The sequence below is a fragment of the Sprattus sprattus genome (assembly GCF_963457725.1).
Source record: "Sprattus sprattus genome assembly, chromosome: 16".
NCBI classification, from domain to species: Eukaryota; Metazoa; Chordata; class Actinopteri; order Clupeiformes; family Clupeidae; genus Sprattus; species Sprattus sprattus.
This window is the reverse complement of record NC_137914.1, coordinates 23,807,238-23,828,999: the sequence shown is the minus strand read 5'-3', so window position 1 is coordinate 23,828,999 and position 21,762 is coordinate 23,807,238. Positions and strand designations below refer to the sequence as shown.

The following is a 21,762-nucleotide window of genomic DNA, read 5'->3' as shown; positions in this document are numbered from 1 at the left end:
TGTGTTTCCTCTCACACACACTCATACATGCAGCATACACTCTCACAGAAACTTTTGTCACCCCCATGGCTTTTCCATCTTGTGTCGTCTTTGACATGTCACTCTGCTATTTGCAATCAAGGAGACTGAGGTTGTGTCTGGTCTGTGATGTGTCGCTGAATCGTGATTAGACTGTTGGTGTGAAAAAGGGAGACTGAGCAACCCCTCTGCTCTCAATATTTTTGTATATCTTTATGTTTTGCACAATTTCAGTGTCTGGCATAACATTGTACTCTTTGGCAGTGTTTGGATACTTATTAAACGCCTAACGAGATTGGTGTGGACGTCTGGTAGCAGGATGAGCTACTGTCTGGGTGAGCACAAACAGAAGCCAGTGTCTGCTAAAGGGGGCCTCTGATTCATCTAATTCATAATGGCCTTTACATGTGAACACACAATAATGGCCTTTACATGAGAACACACAATGGTGGCCTTTTTTAATAAGAATCTTCTGTAAGGTTTGACATTCAGAAGAGATGTGATGATGCATAAACCATGAACTGGACAGCAGCCAATGATGGCCTTTGGTGGTTGTCATTAGCAAGGCTGTTCTCAGTGTAATTGATGTCCTCCCCTGTTTCTCAGCACATCTCTCTCGTACTCTTTCTTTCTCTGTCTGTCTCTCTGTCGCTGTGAGTCTATAAATGTGTGTGTGAGTGTATCTAGTTTCTGCCTGAAGGTAGAGGTGAGGGAAAGAACAGACCAGAACAGGAGATGTGGTCATGTAGAGCAGATGAGCGGGTTATGGTTGCGCTCTCACACTTAAGTTCTGCAGACAGAGGAGCAGGGAGAGGGTGATCTGGGGGCAATTTGACCGACTCTGCAGCTTAAATTCCCTCATCACACACACACACGCTCACTCGCTCGCTAGCACTCTCATACACACACACACACACACGCTCACTCGCTCGCTAGCACTCTCATACACACACACACACACACGCTCACTCGCTCGCTAGCACTCTCATACACACACACACACACACACACACACGCTCACTCGCTCGCTAGCACTCTCATACACACACAACTCGCATGCACTCTCTCTCTCCCTTTTATTGGAGGCTCTAACAGTAATAGCCCAAGCTTTCATTCAGCACCAATTGTATCAACTGTGTTGTGTGCCTGTGGAGCTCTGCCCATAGTGGCCAGTGTATAGACGTGCTCATTTACTCATTCCTGCCCTCCCATTCTCATTACTCTGACCGAGCAATCTGCACGTCTGTCCACAGGTACATATTGTGACAGATGCCAGAGAGTTCTTGTAGAAATCCGCAGTAGTTTCTCCCTTCAGTGTCCGCTGCAGGGGGTGAATGTATTTGGAGACTGTGGATAATGATTCTACTAATGAAGGTGCCCGCACATGATTGGCAGGAGTGGATAATGCCAACAGCAAGTGGAATGAATCATCCTCTCCACTTTCTCTCTCTTCCTTTCACTTACTCTTTCTTTCTCTCCTTTCTCATCCTGCCTATTTGCACTCTCTTCCCACAGGTGTGATTTATTGACAGCTGACAGGATGGACGACCTTCAGGACGTGCAGCTGACCGAGATCAAACCTCTCCTGATGGACAAGGTGGGTTTCATTAACATCTTACTCTCTATACTTACTCACTCAGTCACACACACACACACATGCACACACACAGCCGCATAGTTAAGGGGAGACGTGGAAGAGTAGTTTTATTTATCAAAAACTAGGGATGCACCGATACCAGTATCGGGTATCGGGTCGATACTTCGTTAAAATACTCGTACTCGTACTCGTTTTAAATTACCGATACCAAAAAAACGATACCCAGTGTTGCGTCTTAACGCGTGTTTTCTTCTCCTCTACTGTCTATGCCTGCCAGGTGTGAGAGCGCCGAGTTGCATAGAGGCCGAGAGCGGTATTGCAGACAGATAAATTGAGGTTGAACTTGCAGTTTAAATCAATTCAATAACAGCTTGGATACGATGTGTGGAAGAGGACGTCTGCCTTGTCTTGTGTTTCAGGAATCTTGTTGACTTGCTAGTTTGTCACAAACACCCGCTAGCAAGTAGCCGCTAGCAAGACATCCCGTTAGCGATGTTAGCAAGGTTGTTTTAACACTCTTGGACATTGATGCTAGTATTAAGTTTTTTTTTTTCTTTTTTCCGCCTGATGCTAATATTAAGTGCTCTTGCGTTAACTTATTTGCAATGTTATTGTGATGGCTATGTTGGCTAGGTTGCAAACAACTTCCCTAACACAGTAAAATATCAGGCAAGTGTCAATTTGGCTGCAAGAACGTAGCCCAGTTCATTGTCAACATTAAACTCTACTAAGAAATCGCTATACCGTTGTGCTGCCTTAACAGCGATTTGGACTCATTTTAAGGTAAATTATGACAGGAGTAAGGCACATTGTAAGATCTGCACTGTTACAGTGTCGAGGGGCGGAAAGGAAAGTACTTCGTTTGACACAAGCAATTTGATTAAACATCTGAAGACGCACCATAGTGCTAAGCACACAAAGTTCACTCATGCCAGTGGCGCAAGAGACCGAAGCAACCAATCTTTACTGACGTCTTTCAAAAGAAAAAAACGCGCACGCACAGAGACAGACAGAGAGAGAGAGAGAAGGGGAGGAAGAGAGTTGTTGATCCTTTTGTAACTGAACTGTGCTCATGTTCTTATTCAGGATAGTTCTGTTCACTTTTTGTTAAGCAGACTGTGTTGTTAACTATGCAGCAAATTAAATTGCCATCTGTCTATATTTACATTTTGTCTAATGTGATGATATTGACTCTTTTTTTTTTTTGTTTAAACCAGAAAGCTCTGTTTATTTTTGGCTTGGGATAGCCTTCTGTTAATGTTGTACTATAGGCTTGACATAACCTGCAGAGGATAAGATAAAATCTTTCATGGAAACCAAATCTTGGAAGTATCGGTATCGGTACTCGGTATCGGCAAGTACACAAATAAAAATACTCGTATCGGTTTGTAAAAAAGTGGTATCGGTGCATCCCTATCAAAAACCTCTGGACCTTACTCAACGCTCTGTCTTCCTTTGTCCTTGCATCTTTGATTTGCGTATTGATTGGGTGCCCTGCCCTCCCTTCAACCCACCCACCCCCCAAGCTTTGACAAGCTGGTTACCCCGAGCAACGAAGCACGGTCTGACAGCACAGTCAGTAGCTGGAGGAAGACGAGTAACGTTGACGAACAGACCGCTTTGAATGTCATCTCTTGTCTATCCGTCACCACATCGTGTGTGTGCGTGTGCGTGCGCGTGCTCGTGCTGGAGTCGTACAGAGCCATAGTTGGCCTTGAACCAGACTGGCTGGATTGTAAAGACACAGGAAGATTAAAGTAGGGGGAGACGAGACGAGAGGAAAAGGTCACTTGAGGTCGGATGAATCATCTCCTCTTTCCGGTGCCCAATTTTCTCCTTTTCGCAAAATTTGATTTCACTTCAGATTAAAAATGCAAATGATTGATCGGCAAGGATCGTTTCATTTTGCCAGCTATCCCATTACCCACATTGATCTCATGGTAGAAAAGCATAACTGAAAAGAATAAAGCCTAATTTATACTTCGGTAGACTTACGTCATGGATGACACTTTAAACCGTCGTTTTGGATTGTCGGCTACATGGAGAAATTTCTACTGGCACTGAAGTCGTCACAAAGTGTCGCGAAAGTGTGATTGGCTAGATAGACGGCACGCTTCGTTGACTTCGTTGTTTGAATTTTCCTCGAGCGGTCAACAGCTAATTCCAGCAGTCGATTTCCAACAAAAATTATGTTTTTTTTTTTAAAAAAAAGCGCCTCTCCCATTATAACGAACTCGGCGACTGTTCGCCTGTTCACTTTTTTTTTTTTTTTTGTCGGCGACCTTTTCAAAAGTGTCATCCACCGAAGTATAAATTAGGCTAAACTGTCAAATTTCCAGCCCCCCTCCCCTGGTAGTCTTTCCCTCACACTGTCCCTCTCATTTCCTCTTCTGCTCTCTCTCTCTCTGCCCCACTGAAGGTCAAATCCCATCACAGCTGTACTAGCCATTTATATTAAAAAAAAGAATAAATGTCCTGACAACTAATGTTAATGAATTATCCCTGGCATCAATAAGAGACTTCCATTACGAGTATTGGTCATTCAAGGCTCACTCATGTTTTTATTTTATTTTATTAAATGGTGAAGAACCACCATCATGCCATTTCTGCACAATGTCTCTGTCAATGCAGCAGAGTTTATTCTATTGTCCTGCTCTAAATGCCACCAAGCAACAATTTAAATCTCACACAAAGTACACAAAAAAGTTTCAAATGTGTTTTTAAAGCAGCACGACGGATCAATAGCTATTCGCTAACGGTATGCTAGCAGCTAAAACTAACGAAATCTCTTGAAAATGTGCTGACTTTGAGATTATGACAAACTAGTTACTCAACAACTGTCCTTACAGTCAAACATCAAGCAAGTGCAACACAAGACAAAGCAAGACGGAAAAATAAGCTACTTACAAGTTCGGCAGAAAGTAAACAAGTCAGGCTGTCGGGCTGCGGCAGGCAAAACTACAGAACGCAGTTATATGCCTATGGACCCTGGTATGGCAATGGCACGGAGGCGATTCTCCATATTAAAAGTCATTGTAGCGCCCCAATTTTTTTTAAGCTGTTATTTTAAGGTTAAACTGCTTATCCTAACCCTAATCCTGAAGTATAATTGTTGCATAATGGGGCTTTAAACCATCTTGTTAAGTTATTTATTTATCTATTGAATTTACTTCAATTGTTTATATGTATTAAAGATTTCACAATACTTTTTTTGCCATTAAATGGCCACAGGTAGGCTACATTAAACTACATCATTTTTTTTTTCTCCCTCTCACTCTCTTTTTCTCCACTTATTCTTCTCTCTGACTCTCTGGCCCTGATGGGTCGCTGGAGTGTGACCCCTGCTCCTGCTCCTGTGGGGCACTCAGCAGTCTCCTTGTCCTTCCCTCTGTGTCAGCTCTCCCACTATACAATCCTGACTTCTCTCTCTCTCTCTGTCTCTCTCTCTGTCTGTCTGTCTGTGTCTCGCTCTCTCTCTCTCTCTCTCTCTGTCGCTGTAAGTCTATATGTGTCTTGGCCTCTTCTATCTGATTTTCTGCCTAAAGGTAGAGATGAGGGAAAGAACAGGAGGAGATGTGGTCATGTAGAGCAGATGAGAGGGTTACGGTTGCGCGCTCACACTTAAGTTATGCAGACAGAGGAGCAGGGAGAGGGTGACAAGGGGGCAATTTGGCTTAAATACCCTGATCTCACACACACACACACACACACTTTCTCATACACACACAACTCACATGCACCCTTATTTAAACATGCTAATATTTTCATTTGAAGTCTCATTTAGATTCATTTATACAGGGTTTTTCCTGCATAGAGAAAATGTAGGCGCGCGCCTAAGCTGTTTTGCCGAGCACCTATGAAAAATCCAGAGCGCAAGGCACAAAAGTGCGCGATGAAAAAAAAATAAACTGTCATCTATGCGTCACGCATGCAATGCCTGTCAGGGAACAGGTTCTCAATAGTATGTTTCAAGAGTCCTAGAGCCGAATCATCGTTCTGTTTTGATCAGTAAACGAGTTGATAAGTGTGTCTTCTTCTTGGCTAATTAATACGCAACTGTGAGTTGCGCGAATGGACAGAGCGGCAAGCTGCCAATCACTCAATCTGCGTATGCATCCTGACTGTCAGTCGGCGGTGATTTTGAGCATAACATTCCATTTTCAGTATTCATGGTTTTCAATTTAATAAAAAAAATATCTGCTATGTTGAGGACCTAATTGATTTGTCTATCCGTTTGAATGAGTAACAGTAGACCGCGGGACCTCGGGAGAGGCAGACAACCGCATTAGTTTATCAATGAAAGCTCAGCTCGTTCTGAGGAGGTTAGTGTTGCATCTCGAATACAATTCAGGGCTCTCGAGTGTCACGCATTGAGCGTGACAGTCACTCATTTCGGTCTTTAATCACACACTCCCGCCACACATCGTATTTCTCACTCTGAAACAAACTTCTAGGCTATTTAATGTGCCCCAGTGCGCAAACATGACCTGGCCGCGCTGCCCTCACCATTTAGGAATTAAGCACGTCTCCCAGAATCCCCTATAGTTCTGCCGTGAGGTGCCACTTATGAGCCAATCAAAAAAAAAGAAATGGGCTACACAATTGCCAATCAGAAAAACCGTATCTTTTGTGTTGTATCTGGGTAAGATTTAAGCCAGCAACAAATGCAAATAAAGCATCCTGGAATTGCGCGCGACTGATCCTCTAAAAGCTTCGTTCATCTGAGGAAACCACTGGAGCTCCGAGCATCAGTCTTCTACAAGGAGTAAGTCGTCTCCTGTTTTAATGTGACGACAAATTCAATTTTTTGGCTGGGAGCACCGAAGACCCATTTTGACCCAGGAAAAACCCTGTTATATTGAGGATCTCCTCCTGGTCCTCCAAATTGACTTTGAGAACACTGCCCTCAGGATGAGTCATCTGATAACAGTCATCTATTTCTTCCCCATCTCTTCTTGTTTCCATCCCCCTCTCCCTCTCTCTGCAGAATGGAAGCAACTTCCAGGACTTTGACTGCCAGGTGAGTGCTCTTGTTTTCCCTTCTGTCTGAGAGCATGTGAGCGGGTGAATGTCCCAGCAGCGGGAGCTGCCTGTGGGGTTGAACGTTTGTGTGGAACCCAAAGAAGAACCAGATAAAAGCCAATCTGCCAGCCTGTAAAGTAGATACCCCAAAGAGTAGATACCTAAAATCACTCTAGTGACCTCAGAGAACCAGGGCAAATACAGGCTTCACTTCCCAAGTAGTTTCATTGACTCAAACCATCTAAGAGCGGCTACATTCTGCTCTAAGTGCCGCTTGAGTCGGCTCTTCCTCGAGTCTACCTGTGGGATGCGGGTGAAAGCGTGCTTTTATTTTCTGAAGCAGAAATAACAGAAAAATACAGTTTGGTAATTATCAGTCATCCGTCTCCAGGAGAAAGGAGAAAAACAGTGTGCACGTTTTTGTGTGTGTGTGTGTGTGTGTGTGTGTGTGTGCAGGGTGGGTGGGTTGTGTGTGAGTGTGCGCGCACATTTGTAAGACTGTGTGGGTGGGTATAATTGCGGAGGTTGGTGAATCCATGATTATATGTACGTTATCGGTTTTGTGTTTTAGTTTGAAGAGATCCTTTCTGTATGTGCATGCTGCAGAGGTCCACAAACATGAATGCAGAATTGCGTTCCAGTGGTCTCTTCACTTGGCCACAAACACATCCTCCTCTTCCTCTCTTGCCTTTGATGTTGAGCATACCCCCTGGATCCAGCCTTTAGACATCTGAACAGCTGCTCACTCGTTCCATGACCTTGTGTCGCCTGAAGGTCGTTGGCATGACGCCTGAGGCCACTGAATGCAGCATGTGTGTGCGTGTGTGTGCGTGTGCGTGTGTGTGTGTGTGTGTGTGTGTGTGTGTGTGTGTGTGTGTGTGTGTGTGTGTGTGTAATTGATCGGCTGGCTTGCTGAGGAGGGCAGATGGAGCAGCAGGAGGATGGCTATGTCATGGTGTTGTTGTTGTGGACTCTGAGTCACCTCATCATGCCCTTGGTGCATCACTCCCAGTTCAGCTGCAAGCACTGATTCACTGGTTCAGTTGGACTGAGGTGTGCTTGTGCTGGGAATAACCCATGGTGGAGTTGAGCTAGTTCACTTCAGACTGGATGGTTAAGACATGCTTTAGTTTGTCGCATAGTTGGTGACTTTCTGTTGGACTCTTTTTGGCTCTTTCAGGCAGATATCACCCCACGCACGTCAATGGTGGTGTTGGCAAAGCGGACAGTTTGGCTTGTACTTTTCAGAGCTAGTTTGGACAGGTTGGAACATTGAGCCTGTACCGCTGTGTTCCAGAAGCAGCACCACTTCTTGAATTTCAGAGTTTGATGTCTTTCTGTGTGCCATGCAATGAACTCAGCAGAAATCCAGGGAAAGGTGATTTTCTACAGAGCTGATGTGAAGGCCAACCATACTAGAGACTGAGGCATAACAAACAATTTGGAAAATATCACTCCAATTTCCCCTTGTCTCGCTCACTCTCTTATGCTGTTTTCCTTCATCTTCTTCCTATCTGTATTTCCCTATCTGCATCTGTCCATCACTCCCACTCTGTAGATTCAAGGGTTAAATAGATGCCACCCTCCTATGTGAAGACCCAGGGAAGGTTCACGGGAGACCTTCATTTCACATGTCAGCGAGGAGGGAAGCTAACCATAGCAGAGATCATCAGGTTTGGCAGAAGGAACTCTGTCTGCTCAACGCACAACCGCTAGCCGGGACCTTTATTTCACATTTCAGCGAGGAGAGAGATGCCATGGCAACTCAACACATACAAATATACGCCTCACCCCCCAAGACACACAGTAGCACCTCCGTCACTCAATATCACATCAATCAGGCCTCTAGGAGTTTGCCATCTTCCGATTTCATAAATTGAAATGTCCTGCAACTGCGGGTTTAAATGTTCTCATTACCACAGTATTTTTGCAAAATAACTGCAAACTGCAAGTTGCGCATTATTTGCTATTCATTTGATTGAACTCAAAATCACGGCAGTCTCTGTTGTGGCCAAAAAGTGACTGAATTGGCTGTGGAAATTCTCAATCACAACAAACCCTTGGAAGATCCTGGAGCGACTGATCAGACACGCACACTCACACTCACACCCCCCCTCCCTCATGCATCAGAACACACACACACACACACACACTAAAAAGAAGGGGTGTGTAGATAGTAGGGATGCAACGGTACAGTGTGGCCACGGTTCGGTTTGCATCACGGTTTTTGGGCCACGGTAACGGTTCGGTTTCGATATATCAATATTATCCTGCCGCTAACACGCATTAGGTTATATTTGTCTTTTCTATTTTAAGTCAACAAGGTGCTTCTACTCACACTTGCAGAGACAATGCAAGATGCAATTAAATGTAAAAAGGGCACATATTAAGTCAAATCACAAAATGTATTTTAAACAAGGAACACTATTCTGGCCTTCTGTCAAAAACAGGCAATATTAAATATAGTAAAGTGCAGTATACTGTAAAGTAATGTGAAATGTAAACATTGACATTATTCAATAAACTCAAACAACAAACATTGTCATTCACACACTTAAACCCTAGAAAATACTTAACTGTTATAAATACACCCTTAAAGAACAACAGAACAAACCTCCTCTCTCCTAGTCACTTCATACAGTTCTGGAATTATTTTGCTGCTGAAATGCGTGCGGGAGAGGATATTAAAACGAGGATCAATGGTCTTTATCATTTGACGGAATCCCGTGCCTAAAACTACTGAATAGGGCTGCATGTCTTTCCCTATGAAGACGCCCATTGAGTTGGATATTGCCTTGTGTTTTTCTGAATTATAAGCATATTGTTGCTGAAATGCTGCAGCAATGGATGGTTGTGTTTTCGGCGACAAACCGTGCTGCTCCACTTAGAGTTACAGCCGGGTGATGACGGGTCAAGTGGCAACATGTTGGATGTATTACCTGTGGAGTAGGCGATCGTAGTAAAGCAATGCTTGCACACCGTGCCTCGCTTGCTGACGATCTTTTTCCCTTTGTCATCATACTCCACACTGAACCCAAAATGTTCCCATACAGCTGATTTGTAAGATGACGATGCCTTCAAATTTCTTTTCTCCGTTTCTTGTTGACTCGCCATGATCGTGCTGCAACAGGGAAAGTTTCGTTTCTCCTCATATGGATCTCCAGCGTCTGCATTCAGAGCGCTGATTGGCTCTTGGGAAAGTCAGTACAATTCTGATTGGTTGTTGCATGGTTGTGGAGCGCAGAACTCATCCCCTGGGTCCCAAGCAGTCATGGCTATCGCCCAATACATGCGTGCATTCATTATAACCACATATTAAATTAAAAGTTTAATGTCACCCATACCGTAATATCGCGGTTCACCTGGGTCAACCGAACCGAACAGGGCGAACTGAACGGTTCGCTAAAATACCGAAAACCGTTGCATCCCTAGTAGATAGCACATTTTCCTACTGCTTTCTGACTGCACAGAGTCCAGAATGGTGAGGTTGTGGACTGTTGACTGCATTGTTCTTCAGGGAACGTGTTAGTGGAGAGTGAAGAGATTATTGTTTTAGGGGCGGGAGAGGGAGGCAGGGGGGCTGTTAGGGGCCCCCTACCCCCATCCTCTCACAGTGTCCGCCCACTCACTCCACCATCGTCTCCTCTGCTATGCAGTCATAGAACAAGCACATTAATAGGAGAGATGGAGAGCGAAGGGTTTCCATGGCAACATCGCGGGCACCCTGATGTGTTTTACGATACCACCCTCTCAGCTGGCATTATGGGTTGGTATTAGTTTGAGGGGTGGTGGTGAAGTTGTTGTTGGTTCGGGGGGGAGGGGGCGCGCATTGTGTAACCTGTGACGCACCTGACGGCTCCTTCCAGCAGAGGGAGACCTAATCAAATCTAGAGACTCAGCCACAGGTCCAAAAAGATCAGCAGAGATGCAGCCAATTGTACTTTACCCACATTGATATCTCATACTGGTCTGTGGCTGACACTGGTCTTCAGTAGTGTAAAACAAACTGCTAGCAGCTGTCATTAGTTCATATGTTGTGTTTGGTGTGAGTAGTAGAAGCAGATTTCCGGCTGTCTGGATATCTAATTTGGTGTCATACAGAAGGTGTCATAGCTTATGCAACTGTATGCCTATGAGTCATCTAGTCAGTGGCAAGTGGTTGTGCGAGTGACCTACCTATCTCATGCCAACTGGCACGTTGTCCTATGTGCCAAGAGGGGATCACACATGGAGGGCTGTCAGACGACGGAATCTAGGCCCGCCCCCCAGCCTTCATGAGCTCCTGATAGGATGTGGGGGACGGAGCTCATGGTCCTGCCTAGTGGAGCTGGCAGAGCTGTTACAACAAAGATGCCGCCAACACCAAGAGCATGGTATCATGTCCTGGGAACACATCGACATGTGGAAAGTGCAAGTTGTTGCGTAAATGAATTGCAAGTTGCTTTAAATAAAGGTGTATGCTAAATGAATGCATTTAAATGGAAGACATTGGGAAGTGAATTGCCTGCTGGAAGATGATGCCCTGTCTGAAAGGGCAAGCATGAACCCTGACCGTGATGGTTGTTCCTGTGTTAAAATGTGGGCTTAGGCTGGGAGTCACACCACCACGGAAAGATAGCTGGGTTATTGAGTCAGTGAATGATGAGTGGATATGAGCATTTTCTAGATCGCTGGGCTGATTGATGTTGTAAATGTATGCAAATGCCTGATGTGAAGGAAATACATTATTGATCATGCATTTTAAATTAAATATAATTATCCCTCATGACTAAGTGCTTTGAATTAGAAGCAAAGTTTTAGACAGCCATGGCCTACACTAAACAGAGTGTCAGTTCAGTGAGCCAGGTCTGGAGTGTGAGTTGGAGGGAGTGAAAAGGGGAGACGATGAGGTGTTTGAAGCGTATTAATTACTCTGATTGATTGATAAATAAAGCTGGCCGACATGACTACTTCCAAGTCTTTGTTAGATGGCAAGAGTTTTGTTCAGAATTAAGCCTGTTGAGCATTTATGATCTGGAATGAAGATGTCTGGAGACCAGTTGTGTATGGCTGCCCTCTATGGGCTATGTCTGGAATTACAACCTCTAAATAAACAGCCACCACTTTCTAACGAAATCCCCACATGCTAGAACTGACATTTTGATGTGTGGAGGCAGCATGTTGCCTGCTTCCTGTACATGTTGCCTTTTCTTTTTGCAGATTTTGGTGCAAACCTTGAACTACCATTGTGACAGGATACACCTGTTCTTTGATGCATGCTCTGGAGCACACCTCACAGAAACCAACCAAACACACAGACTCCACAGCACACGCTCTCTCTCTCTCAGAGTGGGAAGGGGGCCTTTGAGTAGGTCCTAAAGGTGGCGGCATGCGTAGGTGTGAGCACAGGGGAATCCGTGCCGTTCGTTGTCACCCCAAAACAGGGGGATGTCCTCCTCCTCTTCCATGCTCTCTCGCTTCCACGCGCCACAAGCACAACCCAGGTGCGTCTTGGGAAAGAGCCGGTGCAAGAAGAGCGGGGTTCCGACCCTCATTCTCAGATTATCAAATGTCAAAGTTGCTCTTATGGGGGGCTGTCTTCACATCTGTTGAATCAGTGTGCCTAACTGTTGTAGTACCTTCTCCCATTGTTTCAGTGGAGCAGGTGGCTCCGTCTACACCCACACATATAAACACAATCAGCCTGTGTAGGAGTGATTCCTCAGCCTAGCACAAAGGTGCTACCCCCTTTTGTAAGAGTTTGATGTAGCTACCCCTGAACGATAACTGTATAAAGGAAGGTAGGATACACTGTCCATTCTTCAGAGGTTTAGTCCCCTCTAGTCTCATTGTGTTGGTTCACATGGGTGACGTCCTGTGTCATTCACGGTCACTTAGGGCTGCCCTGGCGAGAACTGTCCCAGATTAAGGCCTTTTTTTTGTTGATTTCCATGACCCCAATCAGGCCTAATCCCATCCCAGCTAATGGTAGTGTTAGGCCTGGCAGCACTGGTGCAAGCCAGCCTTTGAGCCCACTTAGAAAAAATTGTTTGTGTGTGTGTGTGTGTGTGTGTGTGTGTGTGTGTGTGTATGTGTGTGTGTGTCAGTTTCATCAATGAAATTAAAATTGAATTGGGTGTGTGTGGATTATTGTGCGACAGCAGGCCACCAGTGAGACGTGTTATGAGGACACGAGAGGAGCCCCTGGTGAAATACTCACTCTTCTTTCTCACAGCTACTTCAGTGATGGCGCCAGCTCATTGTAACCTGAGGTTAATGTTGCTGGTGTTTGGTGTGGCATGGATCCCCAATCTCTGCTGATGTCCTCCCCCTCTGCCCACAGAGCCATCATGCAAACCCATGCCTCTCCACAGTATCCACAAAGGCTCCCTTCACACTTGGCTACCACATGAAATGAAAGCATCAGTCAAGTGATTTTCTATATCTGCCTACTACAACAGCAGCTTCTCTTTCTTTACTGCAAGTCACATGTCTGGCATTGCGTGCAAAAGCTCTTAACCAGTTAGTTTAGACAGTTCTTTTCACTTTTTTTCCTCATCTGTTATCAAATGCCTTTTTACTGACTTGAGTGAAGTATTTAAGTATTAAGTTTGGTTACTAAACTTCTAAATTCAACTCATTTACTCACCACAACATTTGTAGTTGACATCACACGTACTAGTCATCAACAGAATCCTCAACTGGATCGAAATTCAAAATGGCAAAAAAAACAGGACATGACACAGGCCTACATGGCCATTTAATATTTGAAGAAGGATGTGCAGTCAGTTTTCTAAAAGGGTCAACTTGGAAACACGTTTTATTGCAGGGTATAAATGAGATCCAGCCAAAGTAGCTAGATGCCATCCATATAGAGAATGTGTTCAAGTGAAGGGCACCAAAGACATACATTTTCACAATAGTCTGGTGTCTTGCTGGCCATGGTGATCCACCTTATGCTTTGGCCACAGGTCAAACTGCGTTCAGTTCTTCTCCTGAGTCCGTCTGCCAGTCATTTATAGCAGTGCTCAGTCATCAGAATGACTCCACCATGATCCAGTAAGCCCACACCCCACCCTACCTTGTGCTGCCTCTGTAGGCTGCCTTTGATTAAGACGTAGGGGAACAGAGGGTGCCCGGCATGGGAGCTGTATTGTTGCCTGGCCATTGAAATCTGAAGGTAATCCCCCTTCACCCTGCCCCCCCTCTTCCTCCCCCACAGCAAGCCGGAGCGGTGGAGCCAAAGAAGTGTGTGTGTGTGTGTGTGTGTGTGTTGGGGTGAGGGAGAGGTCAGGCATGAGTAGGGTTGGGTACCGAGAACCGGTACCAATACGGCACCGGTTCCATACAACCGATACCTACCCGGACCGAAATGCAACGCAGATTTCGGTGCTTCCTTTCGGTGCCTGAGCAGATAATTTTTTTTTTTTTTTTTTTTTTTTTTATTAAAATTTTTATAATTTAACAAAACTAGCGATAGCTAACGAGAAGTAACGTTAGTGGCGTAGATCTTTCTGAGTACGATCTGTATACTTTTTTGTGTTGATAACAGATTTCGTGGGGCACATATAAAACTGCTCCATCTCCCAATATAGACTCTCGCCTGTGTCGCTCACGCTGCATTCCGTATGGGACTAGTGGAAACGGGATTTGTGTTGAGGAGTTGCCATGGTAATGGGTTGACTTGCGTGTGGTTTCGGTTTCAAGATAAGTGTGGTTGTTCTAAGCAGAAGTTGGATACGCTTTATTAAACGGAGAGCTACCGTCTCATCCAAAGATATTCCTTCTCAATGTGAGTTCTTAAGAGAGCACTAACTTGGACGCTACAATAACATTGCAACAGTCTGACAGCGAAGAGCAGGCAGCCTTGCTCTGTGCAAGCTCAAACAGAGCTAGCCATCAATATAACGGAGAAAATGTCGAAAGGTAAACGATCAAAAGTGTGGCTGTATTTCGCACAAAAAGATTCAAACAACGCGACGTGCAACATATGCAACAAAATTGCGTGTGAATGGGGGAGAGAACTCAAGAGGCCCTGAAGCTAAACTTTTAAAGGGGCAGTACACATTCACGAAACCAGTGGGTTTAAATAAATGCAAACTAATTAATATTTGTTTTACTCTGAAGGCAAACATGCTCATATTTCTGCAAAAGTATTACTGAAGTGTAAAGTGTGTGTACAGAGTTTGTTATGTATTTATTTATATTTATTTAAGTATACTGTAAACAGTTGTTATAAGTTAATATATTGTTCATAGTTTGAAGTTAAAAGGTTTGAAGCCAAGTGTTTTGTATTTATTTTTATTTATAGTATACCTTAAACAGTTAATATATTGTTAAATTTGAAGAAAACTATTTGCCTTGGCAATGAATAAGCCTAATGTCTTTAATTAAAAAAAAAAAAAAAGTATCGGTTCTGGCACCGTTTAGGCACCGGTATCGTTTTAAAAGTATCGGTTATGTACCGGTATCGGAAAAAACCCAAACGATACCCATCCCTAGGCATGAGGGTGTTGTGTGTTTTTTTACACAAGACTTGTCATTAGAGGGGACTCTAACATCAAGGCCCCAGAGGATTGTCTCTGTAGAAGCCCAGTAGCCCAGCCGAGCATAGTGTAGGATCATTAACATCCACACTCCCATTTTAGGGGAGCAGTACAGGCAAGGCATTTTGAAACAATGGCAGTATAACAGACCCCAGTGTTACTCCAAAACTGTGTGTGTGTACGTGGGGACCTGCATAGTGTGTGTGGCTCCCTCATAAAGCCCCTGTCAATCAGCCTCTCCACCCACCCCCCGTCACCACCTCCTTCCTGTTCACCTGACTTTCTAAATCCAATTAGAGCTTGCGGAATGGACCCGCTCACTCAGTCGTCTCCCAACACTTCGCTCACCCACTAGGACCTGCTCTCTCTCTCTCTCTCTCTCTCTCTCTCTCTCTCTCTCTCTCTCTCTCTCTCTCTCTCTCTCTCCCCCTACCTCTCTCCTTCCCTCTCTCTCTCTCTCTGTCTCTTCTTTCTTTTCTTTTCTTTATTTCTCCTTCCATCTCGTTTTCTTTCCAATCCAGCTCCCCAGTGTCTGTCTCTCCAACTCTGAGTTTCTCACGCCTCTCCCTCCCTCTTTCCTTTGGTCTCTTTCACTCTCTCTCTCACTTGTTCACACCTCTCCCTCATTCTCTCCTTCATTCAGCCTCCCACCCTCCCTCCCTCCCTCTCCCTCTGTTCTCCCTCTCTCCTCCCCTCCGCTGGCTGGGATCAGCTGCTGGTTGCAGAAACATTTCATTCGCTCCTTGCCGTGTGCCCAGAGAGAGAGAGCAGCCTGTTGTTTGGTCTTTTTTTCCTCTTTCCTCCCATCTGAGCTGTACCCCCCCGCCCACCCTTCTCCTAGCTTGCGTAGCTGCCACCGCCCCTCTATCAAAAAGGGAAAAGAGAACAAGAGGACAGGCGCTCCCTCTCCCTTTCTCTCTCTCTTTCTCTCTCTTTCTCTGTCTCTCTCATGGATGAGAAAATGACAGCCGTTCTGGACCTGAACCAGATCGCCTGTTCGGTCATCGGAGTGGTGAGTTCTGAAGACGTGTCCACCCTGGACCTTCGTATTAGACGTCTCACTTAACTGAGCCTAATACTGAAGCTGGAAAGTCCTTATGTATGCTGTTGCAGTAGCGGCCAAGCGTTAGCATTGATTAGCAGCCGCTGGTATGCGGGAGGTCTCTTTTTCTGTCTGGGAAGTTCACCCCAGTACAGAAAGAATGTGATTGACAATTTTGTCAAATGTGTGAGTGAGTTAGCACACATCTAGGGTTTGCTTGCTTGTGTGTATGTGTGTGTGTGTGCCTTTTGGTGTGATTTGTTCCTCAGGTGACCCAGTGACCAGGCAAAGAATAGGAACAGTGTGCCTCTCATTCCATTCCTTGCACTTAAAAGAGGAAGAGGAGGCATAAGGAGGTAGATAAGCAGAGGCTGACAAGGCTCATGTCCTCTCTAGGCCACTCAGTGACTGAGGTGTTGACACGAGTGTATATGACTGAACGACCTTACTGCACTGAAAGAGAGATACATCTGAAGACATGTTTTCACTTCTGTGGCTGTGGTTGTTCTGTGGAGCTGATGGTGCTTGTAATCTTTTTATATAGGCGTTTGTATGAGCGAGCCGGCGTCCATTTACACAGTGGAATACAATAAGACGTCAGAAATCCAAACCTTTACCCCGATTGAGAAACGTGATCAGCAGTGTGTGTGTCCTCCTCCCCTTCTTCCTCCTCCTCCTCAAAAACACCTTTCAACTTTTCCCTTATTTGCGTCTTCAGAGAAAGCAAAGGCGCTGCACACTGTTGGTTTTATACTCGGCTGGTCACTAGACTGTGTGTGTGTGTGTGTGTGTGTGTGTGTGTGTGTGTGTGTGTGTGTGTGTGTGTGTGTGTGTGTGTGTGTGTGTGTGTGTGTGTGTGTGTGTGTGCTCGTATTTGTGGTTTCCATGGTAACTGCTATCCACCTTGTAACTTGTTGCGTTTGAAACCGTGACTGTGTCGGCAGTTGCAGGGTTGAGCCCATACTACTGCTGCTATTGCCAAATACTGCATTCAATAACACTTTAGTTTAGTTTAATCTCAGCCATTCTTTAACTAGTTTATACAGTTACTGTTTCATAATATTATACATTTAGTCAGTAAGGGTGAAACAATACGTTTCATTATTCCTTAAAACTAATGGAACCACCATAGCTGGCATGTTGCTATGCTGTAAAGTAATGTTGGCTGAAACACTAATGCTTCATGTAAGCCAGGCAGTGACCAGGTGCAGTCCGAATATAATAATATTCTAGTGTTGAGTCTCCAATAATGAACCATAGATTAATATTGTGTGATGAAGTGACAGCTGTTGTTCACTGTGTATTATCTCAAATCTGGGACAGGTAAAGGTTGCAGACATGTCATTGTCAGGGGGTTTAGAAGCACGTTCCAGATGTGTTGAACGCGTACAGACACACCCTTCAACCGTCCTGTCTATTTTTACCCCCCTGCACCTTCAGAGATGCTTAAGTGTTGTTTCTCACAGGTGTCAGCTGCTCAAGGCTTTGGTTGTGTGGTGTTAAGATCTCTTTTTTAAACTCGAGAGACAATCACTGGCAACTGTCCTAACCTCAGAGATACTAACGTGAGAAGAGAAGAAGAGGGAGATGAAGTTGTTCACCATTGTGTGTGTGTGTGTGTGTGTGCGTGCGCAGTGTGTGTGTGTGTGTGTGTGTGTGTGTGTGTGTGTGTGTGCGTGCAGTATGCGTGTGTGTGTGTTTGTGAAAGAGAGAACACATAACATTGCATATCTGACCCAGTATGATTTGGATACTATAAGGTAAATAGTCTACGTTCCTAAATGATGTGAAAGTTCACGTAGACGTTGTTGTTCCACATCTGGCTAGCCTACCTCAGTACTAGGGGTGGGGGGAAAAATCGATTATTCGATTTTTCTTGATTCTCTCTAAAACGATTCTCTCTCGATTCAGAAAAGTTCATAATCGATTTTTTAATAAAAAAAAATAAAAAATGTTGAAATGCAAGCTGCATCGATTATTGGATTGTTCATAGAAAGTCAAAATTGTGACAAGGAAAAGCTTTTTCTCTAATAAAAAATAGAGAAGGTAATTCATCTGTTGATTTTCTTTAATTATCTAACACAAAGTAGGAAGTGTAGCAAAGACTCTGAGTAGCAAACTCGAATGTTTTAAAAGTCAAAATGGATTGATAAACGTTTTATCGGTTTAGAATTGATAATCGTTTTTTTTACACATCCATTTTATGTTGAAATGCAATTATCGATTGATTATCGATTATCAATTCGAAACCGATAGAACGATTATCGATGCATTTCGACTATTGAATCATTTGGGTTTGCAACTCAGAGTTTAAAATCACTTCCTACTTTGTGTTTGATAATTAAAGAAAATCAACAGATGAATTACCTTCTCTATTTGCTTTATTAGAGAAAAAGCTTTTTCTTGTCACAATTTTGACTTTCTATGAGCAATGTAATAATCGATGCAGCTTGCATTTCAAAATAAAATGGATGTGTTTTTAAAAAAATATATATATGTTTTATTACAAAATCGATTTAAAATCTCCCCGCACCACCAGACCCTCTCCTTCACCTCATTTTCTGCAACATCCACCGGTGGTCCATTCACTGAAGAGTTTATGTGTGCGCTGTGTGTAGTGTTGAGAGACTAGACTGCTCTAAGGGTGGGATCGTATTCTGACTTCTGTGGTCTGACTCTGCTGCCTGTCCGTGGCATTCAAGCCGCAGAAAGCATTGTTGAAAACACTCTGACGCACGGAAGGGGCTGGGCGGTTTCTGTGGTCCATAGCAACAACAGGCAGTGCTGGAGGGAAACCAAAATCGCCCACACATATACACAAACAAAAAACAAGTACATGGATGTCACCTTCTTTTCTGTATGCATGCGTAACAAAATACACACAGCCCAGATATACTCCTGCTTTATCGGTCAGCCTCAAGGCCCATGTCTGAGGCCTTCAGCCTTGTCTGCGTGCTCGACAGTAATGTCAGACTGACAGACAGACAGGTTGAGCAGGGTCACTAGTGTTTATTTAGAGCAACCTTACCATTGCAGCACTGGGGTGGATATTTCCATCCTGTGATTAATTAGATTAGAGCTGCAGGTCAGCTGGCCTCTGAAGGCTGCATATCTCATGGCATCTAACGAGGTGCAGAGTGCCTAACAAGGCTATGAAGCACATCAGCACAAGCGTGCAAGCCAGTCTCCCACTGATAACTCCCCTCTGCAAACAGAGAATGTTCTGTTCGGACCGCACTGATTAAGACGGCGCTTCTAAGGAAAGACTCACTGTCTTGCAACAATGTCTTAACTGTGTGGTGGCTTCAACTGCTGATTTATTTTCTCATTCCTGTCCAGTAAAATGAAAGAGCTCAACCCAGCCCATTCTGGTTCCGTTCTGACCGTTAATCACCCTCTCTTTGCTTCCTCCTCACCCCAGGAGCATGATATTGAGACCGCCCACGGAGTTCTCCACGTCACCATGCGTGGCACCCCCAAAGGGAACAGGCCCGTCATTCTCACCTACCACGACATCGGACTCAACCGTAAGTCTCCACCCAAGCCACTCAACACCTTCGACCCTCTGGAATACTCCAAAAGGGTCTTGGTTATACACTGTTTAATTGTTTGGGCATGCTGTAGCAGTCTGGTCATACTTGGTGGATCTTAGGTGGTGGTGAAAGATCAAATATATCTTACCAACCTATGTAGGACCTCATAGGACTATCAGCATTACAGGGTTAGATGGAGATGGTTTTAGGTTGTTTCATTAGGGCACTTTTATGACTAACTAATCAGAGATTTAGTTGATGAAATTGACATTGGTGTCACCATGCTTTTTAAAGTACAGATGCCATTGAACCTGATGTCTTAGGGAGAGCGAGATCAGCTGTGGATGTAGGGATATGGGTCACATGGTCAGAAGGATTGGATTTCACCTCTACCTTTAAACCTAAAATAGTCTAGGTTACCTTGTTCAAGGACTTTGGGTGATGTTTAGGTATTTGTGTTTTTGGGTGTGTTTTGCCTTGCCCTCTCTACTTCCTAAATGAAGCAATACATTCTGCACCTAGTTGACCTGTCATTTATATGTGACTTAGGGAAAGGTTGACTGTGTACAAACATGCATACTATTTCACCTCCTTAATTCCCTGTCTTATTGTTGCAATGGCGCTGTGTTTGGCTGTTTTACAGACAAGTCGTGCTTCAACGTGCTTTTCAACTTTGAGGACATGCAAGAGATCACCCAGCACTTTGCAGTGGTCCACGTGGATGCTCCCGGACAGCAGGAGGGAGCTCCACCTTTCCCTGGAGGGTAAGGTTTGATCCCACCAACACCACCATCACCAAAACATTATCATCGAACAGTATCACCATTACCATGACCAACACCACAACACAATCATAATGCAGTCCTATACGACCTGTCAGTATCTCTTACATAAACACCACCAACACCAAAACATTATCATCACACAGTATCACCATGACCATCACCATCACCAAAACACTATCATCACACAGTATCACCATCACCATCACCATCACCAAAACACTATCATCACACAGTATCACCATCACCATCACCAAAACACTATCATCACACAGTATCACAATGACCATCACCAAAACACTATCATCACACAGTATCACCATGATCAACACCAAAACACAATCATAATGCAGTCCTATCCGACCTGTCAGTATCTCTTACATAACCACCACCAACACCAAAACATTATCATCACACAGTATCGCCATGACCATGACCATCACCAAAACACAATCATATAATGCAGTCCTATCAGACCTGTCAGTATCTCTTACATTACCATCATCATCATCATCATTAACAAACAAAATAATCATCAGCTCCACCCCTAAATCATCATAATCAACCCTTGTTATTGCAGCTGTTAGAATTCACATAGCTCATCTCCATGTTCCTGATAGGAACACTAGTGCTTAATCTCAGTGCTGTGTTGATTGTGATGCCCGTTTTCATTATGATGGAAATCAAAGCTGTGATTGAGGCAGCAGGGGCGCTGACCTAACCCCTGCCAACTGCTGAGGATCCTGGAGGCACGCGCTCCATATTTATAGACCTCTGAGCTCTCGCCGCCTTCAGCTCCTACTCGCTGCCTACACACCTTCCCCTCTCATCTCGTCACCGCCGTGTTAATTGACTCGACAGCTCTGCGCTTCTCCGCCGGTATCTCCATGTACGCTTTTTTTAATTCGGCGCCGATCTTGACAGGGGCGCGGCAGCATCGCAGCACCTTTGCAGCCCTGGCTCCACTCTAACAGGTCGCGTTAAGATCACTCCTGTTATCGGCCTGTCGGTGTGTGTGTGTGTGTGTGTGTGTGTCTGTGTGTGTGTGTGTGTGTGTGTGTGTGTGTGCCAAACAGCTGTACGCTGGAAAGCAGGCAGGCGATGGGCAAAAGCCCAGAACAAAGAGCAGTAATTTACTGTAAATCCCTCTTCCATTCAGAGCAGGCAGGGTCTGAGTGGGCTTATGCGGAGACCTTCTGAAGCAACGCTCTTAACCACTGATTGGTGAATCTAGAACTTTCTC

The 21,762-nt window shown here is 44.6% G+C and overlaps 1 protein-coding gene across 1 annotated transcript in view; it reads left to right on the top strand.

Annotated features, from left to right (window-relative positions):
• The window catches only part of LOC308376885 (protein NDRG3-like), a 57,292-nt gene that overhangs the window by 19,043 nt on the left and 16,487 nt on the right, over positions 1–21,762 (top strand). Inside the window, exons 2-5 of the mRNA XM_080853376.1 lie at positions 1,534–1,615; positions 6,603–6,635; positions 19,626–19,731; positions 20,381–20,501. Coding sequence (XP_080709502.1) covers positions 1,559–1,615; positions 6,603–6,635; positions 19,626–19,731; positions 20,381–20,501 — 317 coding nt within the window. The 5' untranslated portion in view covers positions 1,534–1,558. The remainder of the gene's footprint in view (positions 1–1,533; positions 1,616–6,602; positions 6,636–19,625; positions 19,732–20,380; positions 20,502–21,762) is intronic.